Consider the following 19,799-nt stretch of genomic DNA (forward strand, 5'->3'; position numbering starts at 1 on the left):
TGTCTGCTTAGGACTTTAAAATGCGGGGGGCAGGGGCGGTTGAGTGGGAATGATGGACGGGGCTATAGGGGGATAAATGGTGATGGATGGAGACTTGACTTGGGGTGGTGAACACACAATACAATGTACAGATGATGTGTTGTAAAACTGTGCACCTGAAACTTGTATAATATTGTTAACCAGTGTCACCCCAATAAATTCAATAAAAATGAAAATATCAGAGGCCACTGGATAGAAATGCCACATCAAGGAGAAATAGGAATATGTCCTAGATAAGAATATGAGACTATGGGCAGAAGTACAGAAGCATTGCACTAGAGCATATCAATGTGAAAAAAAAGAGTGTTACATAATATGGTTGCCAGAAGAGAGGGTTTTAGTGTTGGCAGTAAGAATACTGGACCAAAGGAACTTTTTGTTGTTGTTGTTCTAAGTTATTTGATAGTTACATCCAAAGCTGAAGAAATGAAGCTTTTAAAAAGTAAAAGAATATACAACCCGTTATATTCACAAAAAATACACTTGGAACTCATTTTGTTTCCTTATTCTTCTCCAGGCGACACTCCATTTCATGATGGCCTCCCTTGCTGCAGTAAATGCAGAATTTTGCTTCAATCTATTCCGAGAGATGGATAACAACCAAGGAAGTGGAAATGTCTTCTTTTCCTCTCTGAGCATCTTCACTGCCCTGGCCGTGGTCCGCTTGGGTGCACGAGGTGACGGTGCTGCTCAGATGGATAAGGTCAGTCTCAGTTGTGGTTTCTGCAATGAATCTTTAGGGCAACTTGTCCCCCACCCCCAACCCCCCAAATATTTGATTGCAATGGTCCCAGCTAAGTGAGGACATACCAATGAGCCTCTCTCCAGGTGTGAGGAATGCACACCGCTCGCAGCCCTTGTTTGTCAGCTGGGAGATAGCAAGAATGCTTCCAAAACTGCAGTGTTGGTTTTTGTTGTTGTTGTTGTTTTGTTTTTATCTTAGAACATGTTCTCAAAGTGTGTTTCCCAGCCCAGTGGTGTCACTTAGAGGACTTGTTAGAAATGCAAATGCCACTGAAGTAAAAACCATGGGGATGGATCCCAGCAGTCTGTGTTAAACAAGCTCCCTAGGTGCACACAAAAGTTTGGGAACCACTGCTTGAGTAGATATGGGTGAGAAAGAAAAGCTCTAAGGAGATAGCAATGAAGTCCTAGTTGAAATGCTAGTGACCTGGGCACAAAGAACATAATAGGGCATTCCAGGTAATAACAGCCTCCCTGAATGGTCATCACATTGTCACTACCACCTTTAGAAAGTGCTTATTAACTCACTCTCGTATGCTGCCCTGAGCCAGGCTGCACAGGGAAGTGACATGGTCATGGTTTCCCACACTTTGTCAATGAAATTTAGTAGCAGGAGAGACACCAGGCTACATGTGGAAGCCATTGTCACGCCTTTCATTCACCAGTTCCTCCCATTATGGCATCCATCTATATGTCTCTTCTAAGTACTACCATGGACCAAAGTCTTTTTTCTTTTGATGTTCAAATGGTCACAGTTGGGCCAATACAAATCCTTTTAAACTATTTTTTAAATAAGTTCTTCCAGATGATTCTGAAATATCTTTGCTTACTGACAACGAGATTTTCTGGACCTGTCTTTAATTTTCTTGGCTCAAAGAAAGGCCAGCTAATCTCTGCAAAGCTTGGTCCTTTTACTAGATAATAGTATTAAAGCCCAGAATCGGTCTATGTGAGGTTTCATGGAGTTAAGGTGGCCTGGAAGCTGCTTGCCATTTGAATGAAAGAACCAAAAAAAGTATATTGATTTACGAGATCATGTGTTCAGTTTCATATTCTTTTATTTAGCTGTAATATAACTGTATTTTATTTTTAAAAATATATTTTATTGATTTTTTTACAGAGAAGAAGGGAGAGGGATAGAGAGTTAGAAACATCGATGAGAGAGAAACATTGATCAGCTGCCTCCTGCACACCCCCTACTGGGGATGTGCCTGCAACCAAAGTACATGCCCTTGACCTGAATCAAACCTGGGACCCTTCAATCTCCAGGCTGACGCTCTATCCACTGAGCCAAAACCGGTTAGGGCATAACTGTATTTTCTTGTTTTAATATAAAAAAATCTATTTCCTTTTTTTGGAGCTTCTTGCCCCTCTCATCTCTCATATAACATTTCCATTGAGGTATAGTCAATCATAACTTTTTATCTTAAATCATGTCTTCATATTACAATATCATTTAAAAGTTATACAAATTTAAATTTTCTAAAACACAATTGTGTTTTACCAAAAACATTATAAAAATAATTACTATAATATATTCTTTAGTCTACCACTTCTGTGGGAAGATATAATAGTTTTGTAATTTAGCATGAAAATACAGGTAGAAGTCATTGGGATACAGGTGACTCATAGTATCTTTTTTTTTTTTTTACCTTCAATCCTAATATCCTGAAATTTCTTACATTGTATAGGTTCATAATTTTCCTTTTTGCCATCATCTGAGTATATTTGTTACCAGTTATTTAAAAAAAGAAACTCTGATTTTCTTAAATAGGGACACTAGGGTATTTGAAAATATAGGACTCCTAGCATTTCAAATTATGGTAAATATGCCCTTTGAAATTTTATTTAATATTGAACACATTTAAATATTGTTAGTATTATTATTCATCTTTAGCTATAGTGGTTTTATTATTGGACCTATAATTTCTTAGAATTCTGAAAAATATGGAAACAGATATGTACTGCCTTAATATCATATCAGTCTACTTTACTAAAAACGAATTATAAATGTCAGAAAAAACAACCAAATTAGTCTCAAAATGGAGTAAAATCCTATATAATAAAAGGGTAATATGCAAATTGACCCTAACAGCAGAACGACTGGGAATGACTGGTCTCTATGACACACACTGACCACCAGGGGCAGACGCTCAATGCAGGAGCAGCCCCTGGTGGTCAGTGTGCTCCCACAGGGGGAGCTCTGCTCAGCCACAAGCCAGGCTGATGGCTGCCAGTACAGTGGTGGTGGTGGGAGCCTCTCCTGCCTCCTCAGCAGTGCTAAGGATGTCCAACTTCAGCTTAGGCCTGCTCCCCGCTGGCAAGTGGACATCCCCTGAGGGTTCCCAGGCTGCCAAAGGGATGTCTGACTGCCAGCTTAGGCCCAATCCCCTGGGGAGTGGGCCTAAGCCAGCAGGTAGTCATTCCCAGAGGGGTCCCAGACTGCGAGAGGGCACAGGGCAGCCTGAGGGACCCCCCTGAGTGCACAAATTTTTGTGCACTGGGCCTCTAGTTAGAAATAATTAAAGGATAATATTAAATATTGGTGCTATTAAAGTTTTTCTCAAAAGTAAAGAAGAATAATTTCTGGAGATTCATATGCTTTTTATATTGTCTGGGTCCCACAAAGTTAGCTCAGAAAAGATATTGGGGTCATTGAGTCCTGACACTTTATGATGCTCTTTTATTTTTCTGGTACATTCATTTACTTCCATTTGCCAATCTATGCAATAATGATGTTAGGACCTTTTTTTTTTTTTTTTTTTTTTAAAGAAAACTACAGAACATTTAAAAAAGTTAGTCTGACTTTAGGAAGAATTTTGGCCCAAAAGTAAGAGCTTTTATTTCTGCTTGCTAGGCTTCACTTTAATTACTAGGTTCTTTTCATGATGGAGTGAGTAAAATGTTTAAAACTGAGGGACAGACATCATTCAAAAGGTTTTTCCACAAAGGCATTTATATTTTCCTCAAGATTACACATTAATAACAATGACTTCAAGTGCTTTCTCCCCCTCCTGTTGCTTAAGTATTTCTCCTTAAGCTGTTTTGAACCTCCCACCCCAGACCACCTCTTAGGGAGGAAAGGCACATAAGGGACCAGCTAAGTTCAAGCTTGGGGGACACACTGGCCATTGCTTCTCTCCCTCTCCATCCTATGCTGAGGTGATTTATGGTGATAGCTTCTCTTTGCAACCTTTTTGTTTTCATTTTGGGGACACTGACAGGTAAACTTCATCCACTTTCTTATATAAATGTTACATTGCAGAATGAAAAAAATGATAATGACATAATCCAACTTATAAAGACTCATGCTTTTATTTCCTCTCCTTGTAACAAAAAATTAAATGATTCCATGGAAATGGAAGGTCCTCATTGAACCATCTTCTCTTAGACAAGTTACTAGCTCCATGTTCACCAATGGAGGAGTCATAATCACAAGGAAGTTGACCCAAAAGTTGTGAAGCAGAATTGTTTAAGGACCTTCACAACTCTTATCACTTGGAAAGAGATAACTGTAATATTCTTTAATTTTTTAAAAATTAAATTCTTTATTGTTGAAAAGATTACATATATCTCCTTTTCCCACCATTGACCTCTCCCCAGCTGCTCCTGCCCCTCAGCACATGCCCTGCCCACCTACTGTCTGTGTCCATTGGTTATGCTTATATGCTTGCATACAAGTCCTTCGGTTGATCTCTTACCACACCCCCTCCCTCCCCACAGTATACTTTAAGGCACTGAAAATCTTTGTGTTTGGCCAAAGCAAAATGAGAAAGGGGGCTGATGTTCTTCATGCTCTATAACATCATAGAATTAGAGGGAAAAATGACACTCAGACTGCAAAGACCTCACTTGTGAATTATAAATTGACTACTAATTTGTATAAATCTGCCTTGTTGATTTTACCTTATTTCTCATTCCATCTCATATTATTATTCAAGATTAGCAATGAGTCTCTCTCTCTCTCTCTCTCTCACACACACACACACACACACTACCAATGAAGTCTCCATACCTTATTTTATTTCCCCAGGTTCCTTCTTGTTCAGCCTGACTTGCTAACTGTTTTCCTTGTCCCTGTTTGCAGGTACTTCACACCAATACCATGTCAGGACATGGAAACTCTCCTAATACTCAGGTAAAGACAATGTTTTCTTTTAGGAAAACAGACTCTAAATCTAAGTTTAGAAAAATTCCTGTCTCACTGACACATTTAATTATGCTCCCTGTCCTTTTAAGCAAAAGAACAAGTTTCACTCAGATTTCCATATTGTGAATATTTCAAATATGATTTTTTTATAATATCTTTTTTGATTATTAATTTACCAATATGTTTTACTTGTGTATTGGCCAGATTTGGGCAAGGAAGTGTGGAACTAAATGTGTTACTTTTATCTTTGATATTCACAGCCAACTTACATTGGTAAAATGAATTATTAAGTGAACATAGTAGGCAAATTCATTATCTTCTGTTAATAATTTTATTCTAAGGTTAGTCATTTACTTTAGTAAATCCTTTAATTCACTTTAATCACAGACACTACTGTGAGAAAGGGTAAGAAATTGTAGGTTTATGTGGCATTATTTGATGCTTTTATAGTGCCATTATTTTTCAATTATTTTATTGTACAATATACATGGTTTATATCCTAAAGAATATGCATATCTTTTCAGTCCAATACTACATTTTAATTAATCTTTTAAATAACAGCCAGGACTCCAATTTCAACTGAAAAGAATTCTCTCTGACATAAACACATTCCACAAGGAATATGAGCTCAGCATTGCCAGTGGTCTTTTTGCAGAAAAAATGTTTGACTTTCATGAGGTAAGTTCAGCCTCCTGTCTTAGAAGGCTATTTTCATTCTGGATCTGCGTCTTATTCAATCCAGCATCTGAATAAAGGCTTGCATCTTTCTACTCAGCCATACAAAGGTGTTTTCTTTCTTGTCACTACTAACTATGTTCCCAGGTGTATTCAAAATATCATCACCTGCTTTCAAAGTACAACTTTACTTCACACGAGTGATCCACATATTCAGGGTCACTAGATGGACAGGCTCCCAAACCAAAGAGAACATGCCCCTTGGATGTGATGTGGACCTGTCATTGGGGTGGGAAAACAGAGAGCCTACGTAGGGTTGTCCTTGGGCAGCAGGGGAACAGTCTGTCATTTTTCCCTCTGGGCTTTGCGCCTACTGGCATAGTTTTGCATCTCCAGTGTTGAATTCACCTCCTTTTTTCTCAGCCATGCCTTTCATTTCTCCTTAAAGGACTGACTTACTTATCTTTTCAGTAAAATCATTTATAAAAAAGAGTTCCCGGTAGTAGAGATGAGACCATCCATTGGCAGAGGAGCAGTTAAGACTTGACACAGAAGTGGGGGGGGGGGGTAGGTTTTCTTGAGGTCAGCAGACTAAACTTTAATATTACTATTTGGTGTTTGTATTATCAATTTATTCATCCTAGTATCTTCTCATCCAAATACCAATGAGATAAGAATTCACTCTATATATTTCTATGCTCAGCCCCTAGAACCATCACTGCTGTGACACCCAGAAGCTGGTTAGTGCTATTCAAGCAGACACAGTGGCCATGTTTCTCTGGGCATGTTTGTTCTCCCTTTTAATTTTCTAGTTCTGAGACAACTATAAAACTGCACCTCTGTGACAACTCCGGACTAATTCCTACTTGCATCTTCCCAGCACTCTGTGTTCCACCCAACCATTACTGTGTTCTCTGCTGTCACCCACTCACATTCTTTGCCCCTTTCCAGCACCACTCCCAAATCTTTTGCCAGCCTGCCAATTATGAAGCATTAGGCCATGCTGTTTTTCAATCTTATCCAAAGAATCCCAGACAAGTGTTCCAGAGGCCGCCCTGTATGTTCATCCCCACATTTTATGCCTCTATTCATACGCAAACTGCTGTGTCCCTGAAGGACTGCCAGCTCTCTTCAATTGGAAGTTGACATGTCTATCATGCTACTATTTATAGTAGGCTCCCATGTTCCCTTTTCTGGCCCTCAGTGTGTGTATAGAGCAAGGCACCTAGAAGCACAATAAAGGTGAGAGCTGATCAAGAACTTGGAAAAATGGAGACATTGAAAGTCTGCTCATGATTTGGTAACATGAAGGTGATGACATCGTGACATTTATAGAGCAGTTGATTCTTACAAATCAAAAGCTATGCACGTGATCTTCATTAAATGTATAGGAAACTGAAGGTTAGCATGTAGAATTCACCCAGTTGGTTTTACTGCAACAAGGGCTCTTCCCACCACAACTTAATGACCATCAGATATTTTCAAAATCAAGAGATGAGTAACAGTCTAAGCATCATGATACCACAATGGAACTTTGAATTATGAAATCTATTTATTCTTCAATTTAAAAAAAGAGAGAAAACTCTTTTATTGGTCACAGGATGAGGGATGAGGAAATCTCAGTTCACCCTTCATTCATAGGAACGCACACAATAAAAAATCTTTAATTCAACAATTCAACCAGGTGATTGCATCAACACAGACCACAGAGAAGAGTATCACCCAGGCCACTGATTGAAGAAGACAGTCCTTGATGGGACGAAGCAAGAACCATAGTCTATAAGAAGACAAGGAGAATCAGAGGAACTCTCTTTCCCAATCTGAAACCCTGCAGTACTATATGTAATCAAGGGCCCTCCCAAATAACTGAATCCCATATTAATTTTTTTAAAGGCATTTAAAGGTAGAATGAGGAGTGCCAGGTTAAGGGTCAGGTTTACCTGAGTCCTAACTCTGTCACTTTATTGCTTTTTGTCCTTCAATAATGTTGATATGTCTAAACCTCAGTTTTCTGGTTGATATAATGAAGGAATTATACTTAATAGTCTCTATGGCTCTCAACTCTCATGGTTGAGCTTGTAATTTTTAATCTACAATATGCATTGAAAATGGAAATTGTGCATAGTATTTTTGTGGCAGCTAAACTAAAGTGTTACTAATGTGCCATCTTCATTCAATATGCAACAACCATTTCCTGAGCTCTGACAAAGTGCAAAGAATCATTCAAGATATAGAGAGGATGCAGAAATAGCTACAGGATTCAATGTTGAGTTAACATTTAAAAATCAATAAATGTAATTCACTACATTGGGCGATTAAAGGAGAAAGAACTTGACACCAATTCAATAGATGTAGAAAATAAAATTCTCACAAACTAGAAAATAAATTTTCTACATAAAATTTTTTTGGTAAAATTCCAAATATTTTTGCCTTAATGCCAAGAACAAGACAAGAACGTTTTTTGTAACATTTCCATAAACATTTTATTGGAGTCATAACCAATACAAACATTGAAGTAGAAGTAACAGACAGAAAGAAAAAGAAGTAAAATTGATTTGGATTGGGAAGGAGGAAATAAAATCATCATTGTTCACAGATAACAACTGTGTAGAAAATCTAAAAGATTTTAGAAATCAATTAAATTTAATAGTGAATTTAGCAAGTTTAGAATACAAATTAAGTTGCATTTATCTTTTATTTATAATTTAAAAATAAAATAAAAAATAACATCTATACTAAATACCTGGGAATAAATCTAATGAAAGATGTCCACAAATAAAAAAGTTGATAAGAGAAAGAAGGATTTAGAAACAAAGGATACATTTTGTTTATGCATAGAATACTCAATATTATAAAGATGTCTATTTATAGATTCAAAGCAATTGATTTTGGATAAACTTAAGATCTGATTTTAAAATTTACATGGACATGCAAAGAATTAAGAAAAAAGTTAACTGTGAAGAAAGGAAATAAAAACACCCAGAGGATTTACATTACTGAAAATTAAGGCTTAAAAGCTACAATAATTAAGATTTTCTGGCATTTTTGCAAAGATAGGCAGTTGACCAGTGGAACACAGTAGAGAATCCTGAAACAGATGCATAGAGACCCTGGATTTATGATAAATGTGACTCTGCAGAGCAATTCTAAGGGATGATATTTGTAATAAATGGCATTGTAATAAATGCCATAACAAAAAAAATGTATCTTATCACCTATCCATATACAAAAGAATCAGTTCCAGGTGGATCATAGATATAAATGTAAATGATGAAACATCAAAATATTTAGTAGATAAATATAGATTATTCTTAAGACCTTGGATAAGCAAATATTTTTTAATCTTTGTTTTGGGATATATAAAGCACTAATCATATAGGATAAAGCAGACAGGATAGATGACATTAGAATTAAGAATTTGTTTTCATTAAAGGACATCATATAGAGAGTAAAATGGCAAGCCACAGTGACAGAACGTATTTGCAATACATATAAGAATAAAAAAACTGAGATCCAAATCCAAAAACTCCTACAAAACAATAAGAAAAACACAAACAGCCCAGTAGAAAATCTTGAACTGACATTTTACAAAAGAACATATTTAAATGGCCAATTAGCATATGGACAGACAGTCAATCCTCAATAGTTTTATTCTTTGTTATTTGTGTTTCATGTATTCTTGTAGGGACATAAGCAGCAGGGATTGAAGGAGATTGGCAAGACATACTAGCTGGACTACTCAAAAATTATATGTATCACACACACGCACACACATATTTTTGGTGACCCAAAGCTTTTCTAGAATTTCCCAAAAGTGTTGACGCTGTGCAGTCGTCAAATCATCAAGCCAGGGATTGGTTCTTAAAACTATTCTGTGTAGCTAGTTTCAAAATGGATGGATGGATAAATGGATTGATGGATGGATTAATCAGAAGATGGACAGAGCCTTATTTATGGAAATTACACATAAAATCTTCTTTATAGAGGTAATATTATCCTGCAGTCAGATAGTGGATAAATAACCAATCCTCATTATTAGGGTTGAAAATCCTATAAAATTTATCAGGATATGTCTTGACAATACATATGACTTGTAATGAATCTTATTTTCCCTATTTATGAAAATACTAGAGGCCTGGTGCATGAATTTGTGCGTGGATGGGATCTGGCTCGCCCACCCTGATGGGGGCCAATCAGGGGCTGGGCCGGCTGGGCGGGGAGGGGCTGTGGGCGGTTGGCCTGCCCCACCCCCTATGGGGGGGTGAGCATGGGTGGGGCCGTTGGGGTGGCCAGGAGGTTGGCTGGCTGGCTCCACCCCCGATCGGGCCAGTTGGCCGGCCACAGTGGGCGTTATAGTGACGGGTCGTTCCAGCCATTCTGGTCGTTCCGGCGTTCCAATCGCTGGCTTTTTATATACATAGATTTCCCTGAAAATGTACATGTGTGTATTTGTTGTATTGTTGGTATGTTGATAAATTAGATTGCTATGATTTATATTTACTAAAAACAACAAATATTTCTTGAGTACCTATTATGTGCAAGACAATGTGCCAGGGACTGGGAACACAATAATAACTAAGGCATATATTGTCCTGACTTTACAGAATTTACTCTCTTGTGAGGGGCTCGGGAAATCTCATATGTAAGTAAGATGGGTATGATAACACGGACTATTGGAGGACATAGGAAGGTTCAGGGAATACTGCTATCAAGGAAGGGCATCTATGCTTGAAACTAGAAAATGCGTAAGACATAACTACGAGAACTAGGGTACATTCCAGGCAGAATGAATGTTGTTCAAAGGCCTCCAGAGAGACAGGACACATGGCACTTCTGAGAGCTTCCTGTAGTTGAGTCTGGCTAGGGAGCAGAGTGTGAAGGGGACAGTGGCTAGAAATAGGGAAGTGGGTGAAGATCAGCAGAGCCTTGCAGGCCAGATCCAGAGATTTGGGCTTTATCTTAAGTGCAGGAAGTGGACTTGACATGTTTTCAGTAGGATGGGGGTAATATCAGCAAGGGAGACAAGTTTGGAGGCTCTTGAAGTATTTATGATGACAAAGCAGCGGTAAAGGCAAGGAGGTGGGCATTAGCCATAATCTCTGTTAGTCCCCTCAATACATTTCAGATAAATATAAGTTTATCAGTCAGCATGAGTTCTCCAGCTCCTCTTCTAGCTATATTTATATATTTCTAGCTGCATTTCATTATCTTTGAGGCAAGAACAAATCTTTGAGTAGGGTAGTAAAAATAAAGAGACAAATTCAGGAATATATTTCTTATATGCTTAGTTGGTGGTGATTTGGAAATATAAGAACTGTATATTACTTACAGAACTATATATTATTTGTATTTATAGGAATATATTAGGTGTGCTGAAAAATTATACAATGCCAAAGTGGAACGAGTTGACTTTACAAATGCTGTAGAAGATGCCAGATATAAAATTAATAGCTGGATTAGAAATGAGACACATGGTGAGTGCAATGCTCAATTTTTCCACAGGTCAGTTATATGTGAATGTTGAGAACTGTCAACATTACAATTGGGAGTGTTTTGTACACAGAAGGCACTGCTTTTCCTGATCCAAAGCAATGATGGTTGTTATTTAAAATTGCTTTAGTATCTGTAATGTGGTGTTGAGCAATCTTAATAATTTGAATGCTTTATGCTTTTAAGAAGTCTTGGCTATTGCATGATCTCATTTGATTGGAAAATAATCTTGTGAGACCAATAAATTTTATTATGGCCATTTCATAAATTAGTTATAAGTTAAGGTAGTTTACTCTGTTATCCTCAATATCTTATGCCTGGCTAGTGAACAAGATTAAGAGCAGTTTATAGGACATTGTTTAATGACCACAACATATTTCATTCTAATGATCAACCTAGCATCTTACTGTTCCTTCTTGGGCTGAAGGGTCTTATTAAAATTATGACATCCTACTGTCTAAGAAATATATTTCATATCATTGTGTTTTCTAAGGGATTCATACTTTATCTTTAATTTAAACATTATTTTTATTTGTCAAAATAGTATATGGGGCACAGGTAGTGCCTTTTAAAAAAAGTTAAGTCTCTTTCAGAACTTAACACAGAATCACAGCTAATGTTCTGCACAAAGCAAATAAGGACATTTATTCCTTGTTGTTTTGTTAATTGACTGACTCCAAAGCCAGCCATTTCTTTACCTAATGCTTGGCTTTGTTTTATACTTTGAACAATATACATGTATTTGATGAGGCTGGCTCTGTGTTCGAAATACGAGACATGCGATTTGTACTGTTAAATGCAAATATTCAACAATGTACAATTAGTCCTGCAAACAAGAATACAGTGTCTCAATATTCTTTTAGTCATAATTCATCATTACATCAGTAGAGGGTGACTTTGACCATGAGCTACCACATGTTTCAAATATACCATTCATACATCAAGAGAAACTACACAATTACTTTTTAAATAACTGAGTGAGCTTCTATTTACTATTTAGTATTTAAAGGTATGAGATTACTAATACTTTTCTCAATTTTGAACATTTATTTATTTCTGTTCTTTCCTTTTCCATGCAAAAATACATATATAATTATTCTCATTTTGATAAGCATATGAACTCAATGTCACTTGGGGGAACACTTCAAATACTGCCAATGTTATAACAAAACCATGTAGGTTCTATCGCTCCCCATCCTCCACGCACTACCAGAGCCATCCTTTTGAAAGACAAATCTGATTCATCAAAACCATTCCCTTTCTTGTCTTCCAATGAATAGTGAACAAGAATTCTCCACTGCCTTCAGGATAATCCAAAATTCTTAGCAGACATTGAAGGCTCTTCATTATCTGGCCCCTGCCTCCAACTTCTCCAGCTTTACTCTTCCTATGGCATCAGAATGTGATAGGGTTGCCCCAAACACACTGCTCTCCCAGGCTTCCATGTCTGAATAAAAAGTCCTGGCTTTATGGAAGCTCTCCCAGTCCACACCTTGCCCTCACCTCAGCAGGCCACCGAGCCAGAGACGAGTGCCTCTAGCCTGTGACCCAGCATACTGCGCATGTAGCTATGACACCAGGGGCCTTTAATGTGTTGGTTGTTGCCTTCTCTGTTCTGGAGTGTGAGCCCAATGATGATATGGACTGTCTTTCACTATTGTTGTTCAAGTATCCAGAGCTAAATGCAAAAATCTGGTTAATGTGGAATGAAGGAAGGAGTTCGCTCTTTCGCTGGAACGGGTAAAAATTACATTTGGATGTTGTGGCCTGGTCAAGTCAATAAAGGCATTTTGGTGCCTGTGAATATGGAGGGGATCTGGGAATTGTCTTCCTGGGTCAGAATCCTCTTGCTAGTATTTCTTGTTGTGTGACTCTGTGCAAATTACTTAACCTCTCTCTGCCCAAGTCTCTTTGATAATTGCAGTCCCGCTTCACAGGGATTTTGTGAGGATTAAACTAAATACTGCATATACAGCATTTAAAAAGTGCTTGACAGAGTAATCGCTCATAGATTATTACAATAACTATGTGATAAGAAAAATATGCTTATTTCATCTTAATTTTTTTTAAAAAACTTACATTAAAAAATTGACATTTTTTTCTCAATTTATTTCTCCAAAGGCAAGATCAAGAACATCATTAGTGAAGGTAGCATCAGTTCATCGGCGGTCATGGTGCTGGTGAACGCTGTGTACTTCAAAGGCAAGTGGGAGTCGGCCTTTACCAAGAGTGACACCATGCGCTGCCGTTTCAAATCTCCCCAGGTATGGGGATCTGTTTAACTTAGGAAGTATTTTGCTGATAGTATTCCTTAATAGCAGTTGTGGTGTTTACATAGACAGAGGCTGGGCTCAGCAGTTCTTCACTCATTTTCTTCGGTGTTAACAATATTATATAGTCAAGTACTTATAAGATAAACTTCCTATTTTCCTGCTAATGCAGGTTATAGAATACAACTGGAGGTGCTCTGTAAATTGATATTTCTTAAAATATATTTGAAATTGAGAAAAGGAATGACATACGAATTTATTTGAAGGCATTCTAGGAGGGGGCCTATAAGAAGAAAATATGACTAAAGCCTAGGTTTTATTTTTCATGATTCTAACTGCAGGATGCACAGAATCATTTAATATCAATGATTTTCCCTGAGTTAAGGCAAATATGTGTTTCATTTTATAAGACATAAAATTGTGTTTAATAAAGTTATGAATTTCCAAATATTGGTCATATCTGTTCCTTAATTTAATTCTCTTTGATTTAAAACAACCTTCTAAAATATGTATTCTTAAAAAAAACTTAAACCAATTTGTACATAATAACCTTAGTATAGTAGAAGATCAAAGGCTTTGGAGTCAGAAATACCACATCGGGGTGCCCACCTCGACTCATGGAAGCTGCCTTGTCTTAGCAAGTTAACCATTGCAGAGCTCCTCACAAGCGAAATACAGTGATTCCATAAAGCTCCTCTAATTTCCCTTTCAATCACCCAGTCTATTAAGCTGAGGTAGAGAAATTCAGATTTAACTTTTAAACTTAGTTTTATTTTTCAAGTGGAAAATGCAATTGAAATCTTCTTTCTACATTTCCCCACTTCAGAAGTTTAAGACACAGGAGAGCTGAATGCTGGTAGAAATGAGAGGTCACTGGATGAGCAAGGAGGTGGGTAATAAAAGGCCACCTAGGCAGAGTGGAACCACAGGTAGGGCAGGAGGAAGGCATTTGGGAGATATTTGAGAGGAAGGAGAAGGCACAAGAACAGAATAGAAAGGTAATAGGCTGACCCTCTGGCTTATTTCGGTGACTGCCCTTTGCAGGGAGTACAGCCAGCCCTGCCTTGTGTCCCTGGCTACAGGGTCCTAAGACAACCTCGAGGAGCAAGTTTACAATGCAAGTGTCTCCATGGGAACAAAGAGAGGGGCACAGAAATAGTTTGAAATTTGTATGTGAAAACATAATAATGCGATAAATCCTAATAAGAATGCAGCTGTCTCTACAGACATTATCTGCACAATTGAATAGGAAGAATATTAGGCAGCAACTAGAATTTTAGGAACCGCTGGCATGTTAATAGAGTTTGGTGTGAGCTTTTGTTCCACACTTTCCTCCAGCACCTCCCATGTAGACTGTATTGATTAATTTCCTTCCGTGAAGACACTGTGTGCCTGTCCCCTGCACTGTTTGTGGGTTTTTACCCCTAAAGAAGTTTTTACTTACATAAGTGTTAACATGTAATAACTGTTTAAAATAATCTTCCTGCCAATTGCATGTCCCTTATAACATAGTTATGATATAGAGCATCTGACAGACTATGGAATCTATATCACTGACATCAGTTTTGGTGAAGTGACCTCTTTGCTAAAAAGCCTTGTTTCAGCCTTTCTCCGCATGACTCAGCTGTGCGATCCTTGCCCCGGCACGGAATGTGATATTATGACTGTAACATCCAGCCCCTATTCGCACCAGGCTCAGTTCGGCTGATCTGTCTCAGTAGGCAGGTGCCTTTTCCGCTTTAATGCTTCAGGTGTGTTCTTTATGAGGTTCAAACTTTCAGTCAAAATGGATATCCTTTCCAGAGAGAGAAGGACTTTTGCTTTCAGCACAAATCATTATCTATCCTCCTCCTATAGAATTTCCTGTACTAAAGCGAGATATGACAGACAAGATGACAACGTTGCAGAATCACAATATCATTTCAGAAAAAGGTGGTTTATGACACCTCTGCAGTGTTTCCAAATCTGCAAATTATATTCCTCAAGGCTAGACCTATTGTGTTAATCTGAGTGATGTATTTTACAAAAGTTAATTTTTTTACAAGACCTCATTCTTAAATTGTGTAATTTTCATAGTACTAGGTTGCATTTTATTTCTGATGAGAGAAAAAATCTATAGCAGTCATTTTTAATTATAATGCTATTTAATAATTGTTTATTACTTATTATATAGACATTTCAGATAAAACACTAAGTACAAGGCAATGTTCCAAGTACTAGATATATTAACTGTCATAACCCTTACAATAATCCTTTGCAGTACAGACTATCATTATCCTCATTATTTAGAGGAGGAAATGGAGGCACAGAGAGGTGAAGTAACTTGCCCAAGGTCACACAGCTGGGGAGTTTTAAACTCAGGCAGTTAAAGCCTATGCTTTCACCATGAAGATGTGCACCAATGGTAACATGTGAGGGAAAACCTACAGGATCAACTGAACAAAAACTGAGACATTTTTTCTTTTGTACCTGGTCAATAAGTGAAACAGGTGGGCTCATTAAAATGTTTTTGTGACTTGACTTCCAGTGTCCTGGAAAAGCAGTTGCCATGATGTATCAAGAACGGATGTTCAATCTGTCTGTCATTCAGGACCCACCTATGCAAGTTCTTGAACTCAGATATCAGGGTGGCATAAGCATGTACATCATGCTGCCTCAGAGTGAAAGCCTCTCCGAAGTAAGTTACCACTCCCACTTCCACTGCTGGGGACGACTTTTAGGATACTGGTACTTGTGTGTTCATTTATCAATTTTAAGGTTTCAGGTTGTTGGAATGCTAGAGATTTACCCACTTATTAATTTATTTGCCAAATATTTAATGAGTACCTACTATGTGCCAAGCATTATTATGGATGTTGAGATTGCCTTAACTCAGCTTAGCATAATTTTATTTAAACAATTGTAAAATTGGAATCCTCTCAAATCTCAGCTATGGAGGAAATAGCGCATGAGTTTCAGAGTTCTTCGCCCTTGGCCATGAAAACTGTCTTTCACGTATATTGAAATTTTGATAGAATAAGCATTTTCAGGCAGGAATGATATGATGGTGTTTTGAAGTCATAGCCCTTTGAGAATTAAAATGTATCATCTGACTTGTGCGGCTGTGTCTCTAGGAAAAGCACAGGTGAGGAACTGCCTAGTGAGTGATATAGCAAAAGCAACAGACCAGACCAGCCGGTGTGGCTAAGTAGTTGAGCATTGACCTATGAACCAAGAGGTCATGGTTCGATTCCCGATCAGGATACATGCCTGGGTTTCCGGCTCGATCCCCAGTAAAGGGCAGCTGATCAATGATTCTCTCTCATCATGGATGTTTTTATCTCTCTCTCCCTCTCCCTTTTTCTCTGAAATTCAATTATATATATATATATATATATATATATATATATATATATATATATATATATATATCAACAGACCAGCACAGTGCAAGGAGCAGATGGTGGTGGCTATGTAAGCCAGGCATGGTTACTGTATCTCAGATCCCAATACTCTTTCAGCCCTTTGTCCTCTTCTCCTCATGTATTTGGCTAGTCTTCAGCCTGCAGTCCTAGAAGCTTAGATTTCATGTCCCTTCTCTGTGCTTACAATTAAAAGGACTGTTTACTGAATACCTACAATGTGCCAGATGCTTCATTTATATTATGTAGTTTGACATAAACAACAAATGAAATTCATGAAGTTGGCATTTTTAAATTGAAAGCGAAACAGCATGAAATATGGTACTCATATTAAATAATTTATTTGGTGATATTTATACCAATGAGATTTTAGCACATATCAATTATTTTAACTTCAAATAATCTGCAATGATAGAAAAAGTAGCCTGGATAAAACAAGCAGTAGGTAACTCAAAAGATAGATTTCTTTTTGTACTTATTGTCCGAGTTGTCTTTTTCTGTAATAGATTGCTCTAATGTGTGGATCATTAGGTGTCTAGTATTAATAACTAACTAAATCTACATAACTACATAATCCTACATTACTAAATAATAATGAGGAAGCTGGCTTTGCATTGGGCCAAATGAGAAAAACTAACATAGAATAAAAAGTTATTACAGGTTAACTTCAAACTGGATAATTTATAGAAAATTTAAATAAGACTAAATTTGCTTATAAATTTGGATTCTTGATAAGAATACAGGTAAGGATGAATAGCTGTGAAAATCTCTTTACGATTCCCAGTGAGCCTGAATTTGAGAACAAATGTCCATATATGAGATCTGGAAACAATGTACATGAAAAATCTTCCCATTATAGGTCTGGAATAAGCTATGACCAGTTCTCAGGAATTAGTGAATTTAATATGTGAGTCATTTGGGGTCAGCAAGGGTGTTGGAGAGAGATGTAAGCTCCTAGCTATATAACTAAGTTTCCTAGCTATGTACTTCGGGCACATCTCCCAACATGCTCTTGAGTTTCAGTCCTCCCATGTGTCGAGTAGGAGAGTTATTTAGGATCCAAGCCTCCCTGATAGCATGGATGACTGTGCTGGAAGATATTGATCCCCCAGATCCTTGAGGCTGGAGCTCTATGCTCCTTGCCTTAGGTCCCCCCGTGGTTCCTTCCATTGGTTTACTCCTGCAAGCTATGCAAATATCATTTTCTTTGCTGCCCATCCTGAGAAAATGGTCAGGCAACACTGACTTAAATGACTACTGAGCTCCTTTCTCCCTCTGATGATCTCTGATTCCCTAGTTCCTTCACTGGACCATTGTTTCACTTTGGCTATATATGTTCATATGTAGGCAGAGAACAGAAATTCCCTGGAATACAATTAAATCACACCTTGTCATAGCAGAGCAAATTAAGCATGTGATTTATGAAAGAGTGCTTGAACTATTTGTTTTAATCATTTCCTATTTCCAAAATCTCCAGGACCCATTCACATACTTACACATAAATACAGTGTCTGGGAGAGGATAATTATGAAAAGCCATATATCTTTGTAGTTGTTTTTTAACCATGGGGTTCTAAATTGCCTTTTGAATATTCCTACAGATTGAAAACCAACTGACCTTCAAAAATCTAATGAAATGGACCAGCCCAAGAAAAATGAGGCATCAGTACGTCAAGGTGTTTATTCCTCAGTTCAAGATAGAGAAGAAATATGAAATTAAACGTTATTTACAAGCCCTTGGGCTGAGAGATATCTTCGATGAAACCAGAGCTGATTTCTCTGGCATAGCTTCAGGAGGTCGTTTATCTTTGTCAAAACTGATGCATGACTCGTACATAGAAGTTAATGAGGACGGCACAGAGGCGGCTGCTGTCTCAGAAAACACCATTGTAGAAAAGCTACTCCCCGAGTCTACTGTGTTCAGGGCTGATCACCCATTCTTATTTGTCATCATGAAGAATGACATCATCTTGTTTAGTGGCAAAGTCTCTTGCCCTTGACAGTCCAATTGGTTTCTATTATGATAGTCCCATCGATATCAAGGAACCACCACATGTGAATAGATAAAATTTAATAGGAAGCATATGGAGCTCCCTTTAGTTTACTTTCTCTCACATTGGTCAGCAGATGACTTTGGTGACTTGACCTTTCTCTGACACCTGGTTCATTATCCCCATCTTGCTCTTAGCATTTCTACCTCCGTCTTCCCCACCCATTTATAATTCCATTGTCTTTCTACCCACACTCATTTCTACCAGTCTACTCCATAGCCACTTGTACACAGTTCTGGGCATGGCATCTGGGAATTGTGGACATGTACTCCACTGGAAATGACAATGTAGAAGCCACCCTAGAGATCTTTTCTGAAACTCTAGTGTCCCTGATAGTCTAGTTTTATTGTACATGGTCTAGAAAACAAGCCCGCCTGCTAGAAATAAGTGTGAGGGATCACTTTTCCTTGCTGACCTAAGAAGACATTAGAATTGACTTGAACATTTGATGTGAAATCAGTCTCTAATCTAAAAGCAAAAAAAAAATATGGATTTGGGATTGGGGGCCAACCAAATTATTTCACGGATAACTTCAAGTGAATGAATGTCGTTTGGCTTTTCCTTGATAGACACTTAATATGTACATAGTTTTTTCAAATATTAAATACCTTTTAACGGTTGCCAGTTGTTATGTACAGTGTATTATTTCATATGCTGTAGAGTTTACATGTGTTTTCTCTATTTATCAGAATAAAGAAAAACAACATAACTATACCGGTGTGATTGTTCTCCTATGACCAATTGTGAGACTGCCAGCAATATATTTTTTCTAGGCTGAACAAGCAAGCAATGAAAAAAAAAAGAATGCTTTACAAATACCTATCTGATTTCATTAAATGTTGTTAATGTATTACACATGAAAGTTACTTTTATATCTACTTACATAGGCTGATGAGCTAATTTTAATATGAGGACTTAAATTCATAAGGGGGAAAGATTAGTACCTGTGGATATTTATAATAGGTTATAGGTAGCTTTAC

General features: G+C 37.5%; 1 protein-coding gene across 5 annotated transcripts in view; it reads left to right on the forward strand.

Annotated features, from left to right (window-relative positions):
- SERPINB7 (serpin family B member 7) overlaps positions 1–19,439 on the forward strand; it is a 43,581-nt gene extending 24,142 nt beyond the window's left edge. For 2 of the 5 annotated variants that reach the window (XM_059706309.1, XM_059706308.1), the window contains exons 2-8: positions 557–742; positions 4,871–4,921; positions 5,495–5,611; positions 10,965–11,082; positions 13,220–13,362; positions 15,896–16,045; positions 18,370–19,439. In XM_059706309.1, the coding sequence (XP_059562292.1) occupies positions 572–742; positions 4,871–4,921; positions 5,495–5,611; positions 10,965–11,082; positions 13,220–13,362; positions 15,896–16,045; positions 18,370–18,768 (1,149 nt within the window). In that variant the 5' untranslated portion in view covers positions 557–571 and the 3' untranslated portion in view covers positions 18,769–19,439. The remainder of the gene's footprint in view (positions 1–556; positions 743–4,870; positions 4,922–5,494; positions 5,612–10,964; positions 11,083–13,219; positions 13,363–15,895; positions 16,046–18,369) is intronic. The other 3 variants (XM_059706311.1, XM_059706310.1, XM_059706313.1) reach the window with 3 other exon arrangements.
- The last annotated feature ends 360 nt before the right edge of the window (positions 19,440–19,799 follow it).

The sequence above is a fragment of the Myotis daubentonii genome, chromosome 8, assembly GCF_963259705.1.
Source record: "Myotis daubentonii chromosome 8, mMyoDau2.1, whole genome shotgun sequence".
Lineage (NCBI taxonomy): Eukaryota > Metazoa > Chordata > Mammalia > Chiroptera > Vespertilionidae > Myotis > Myotis daubentonii.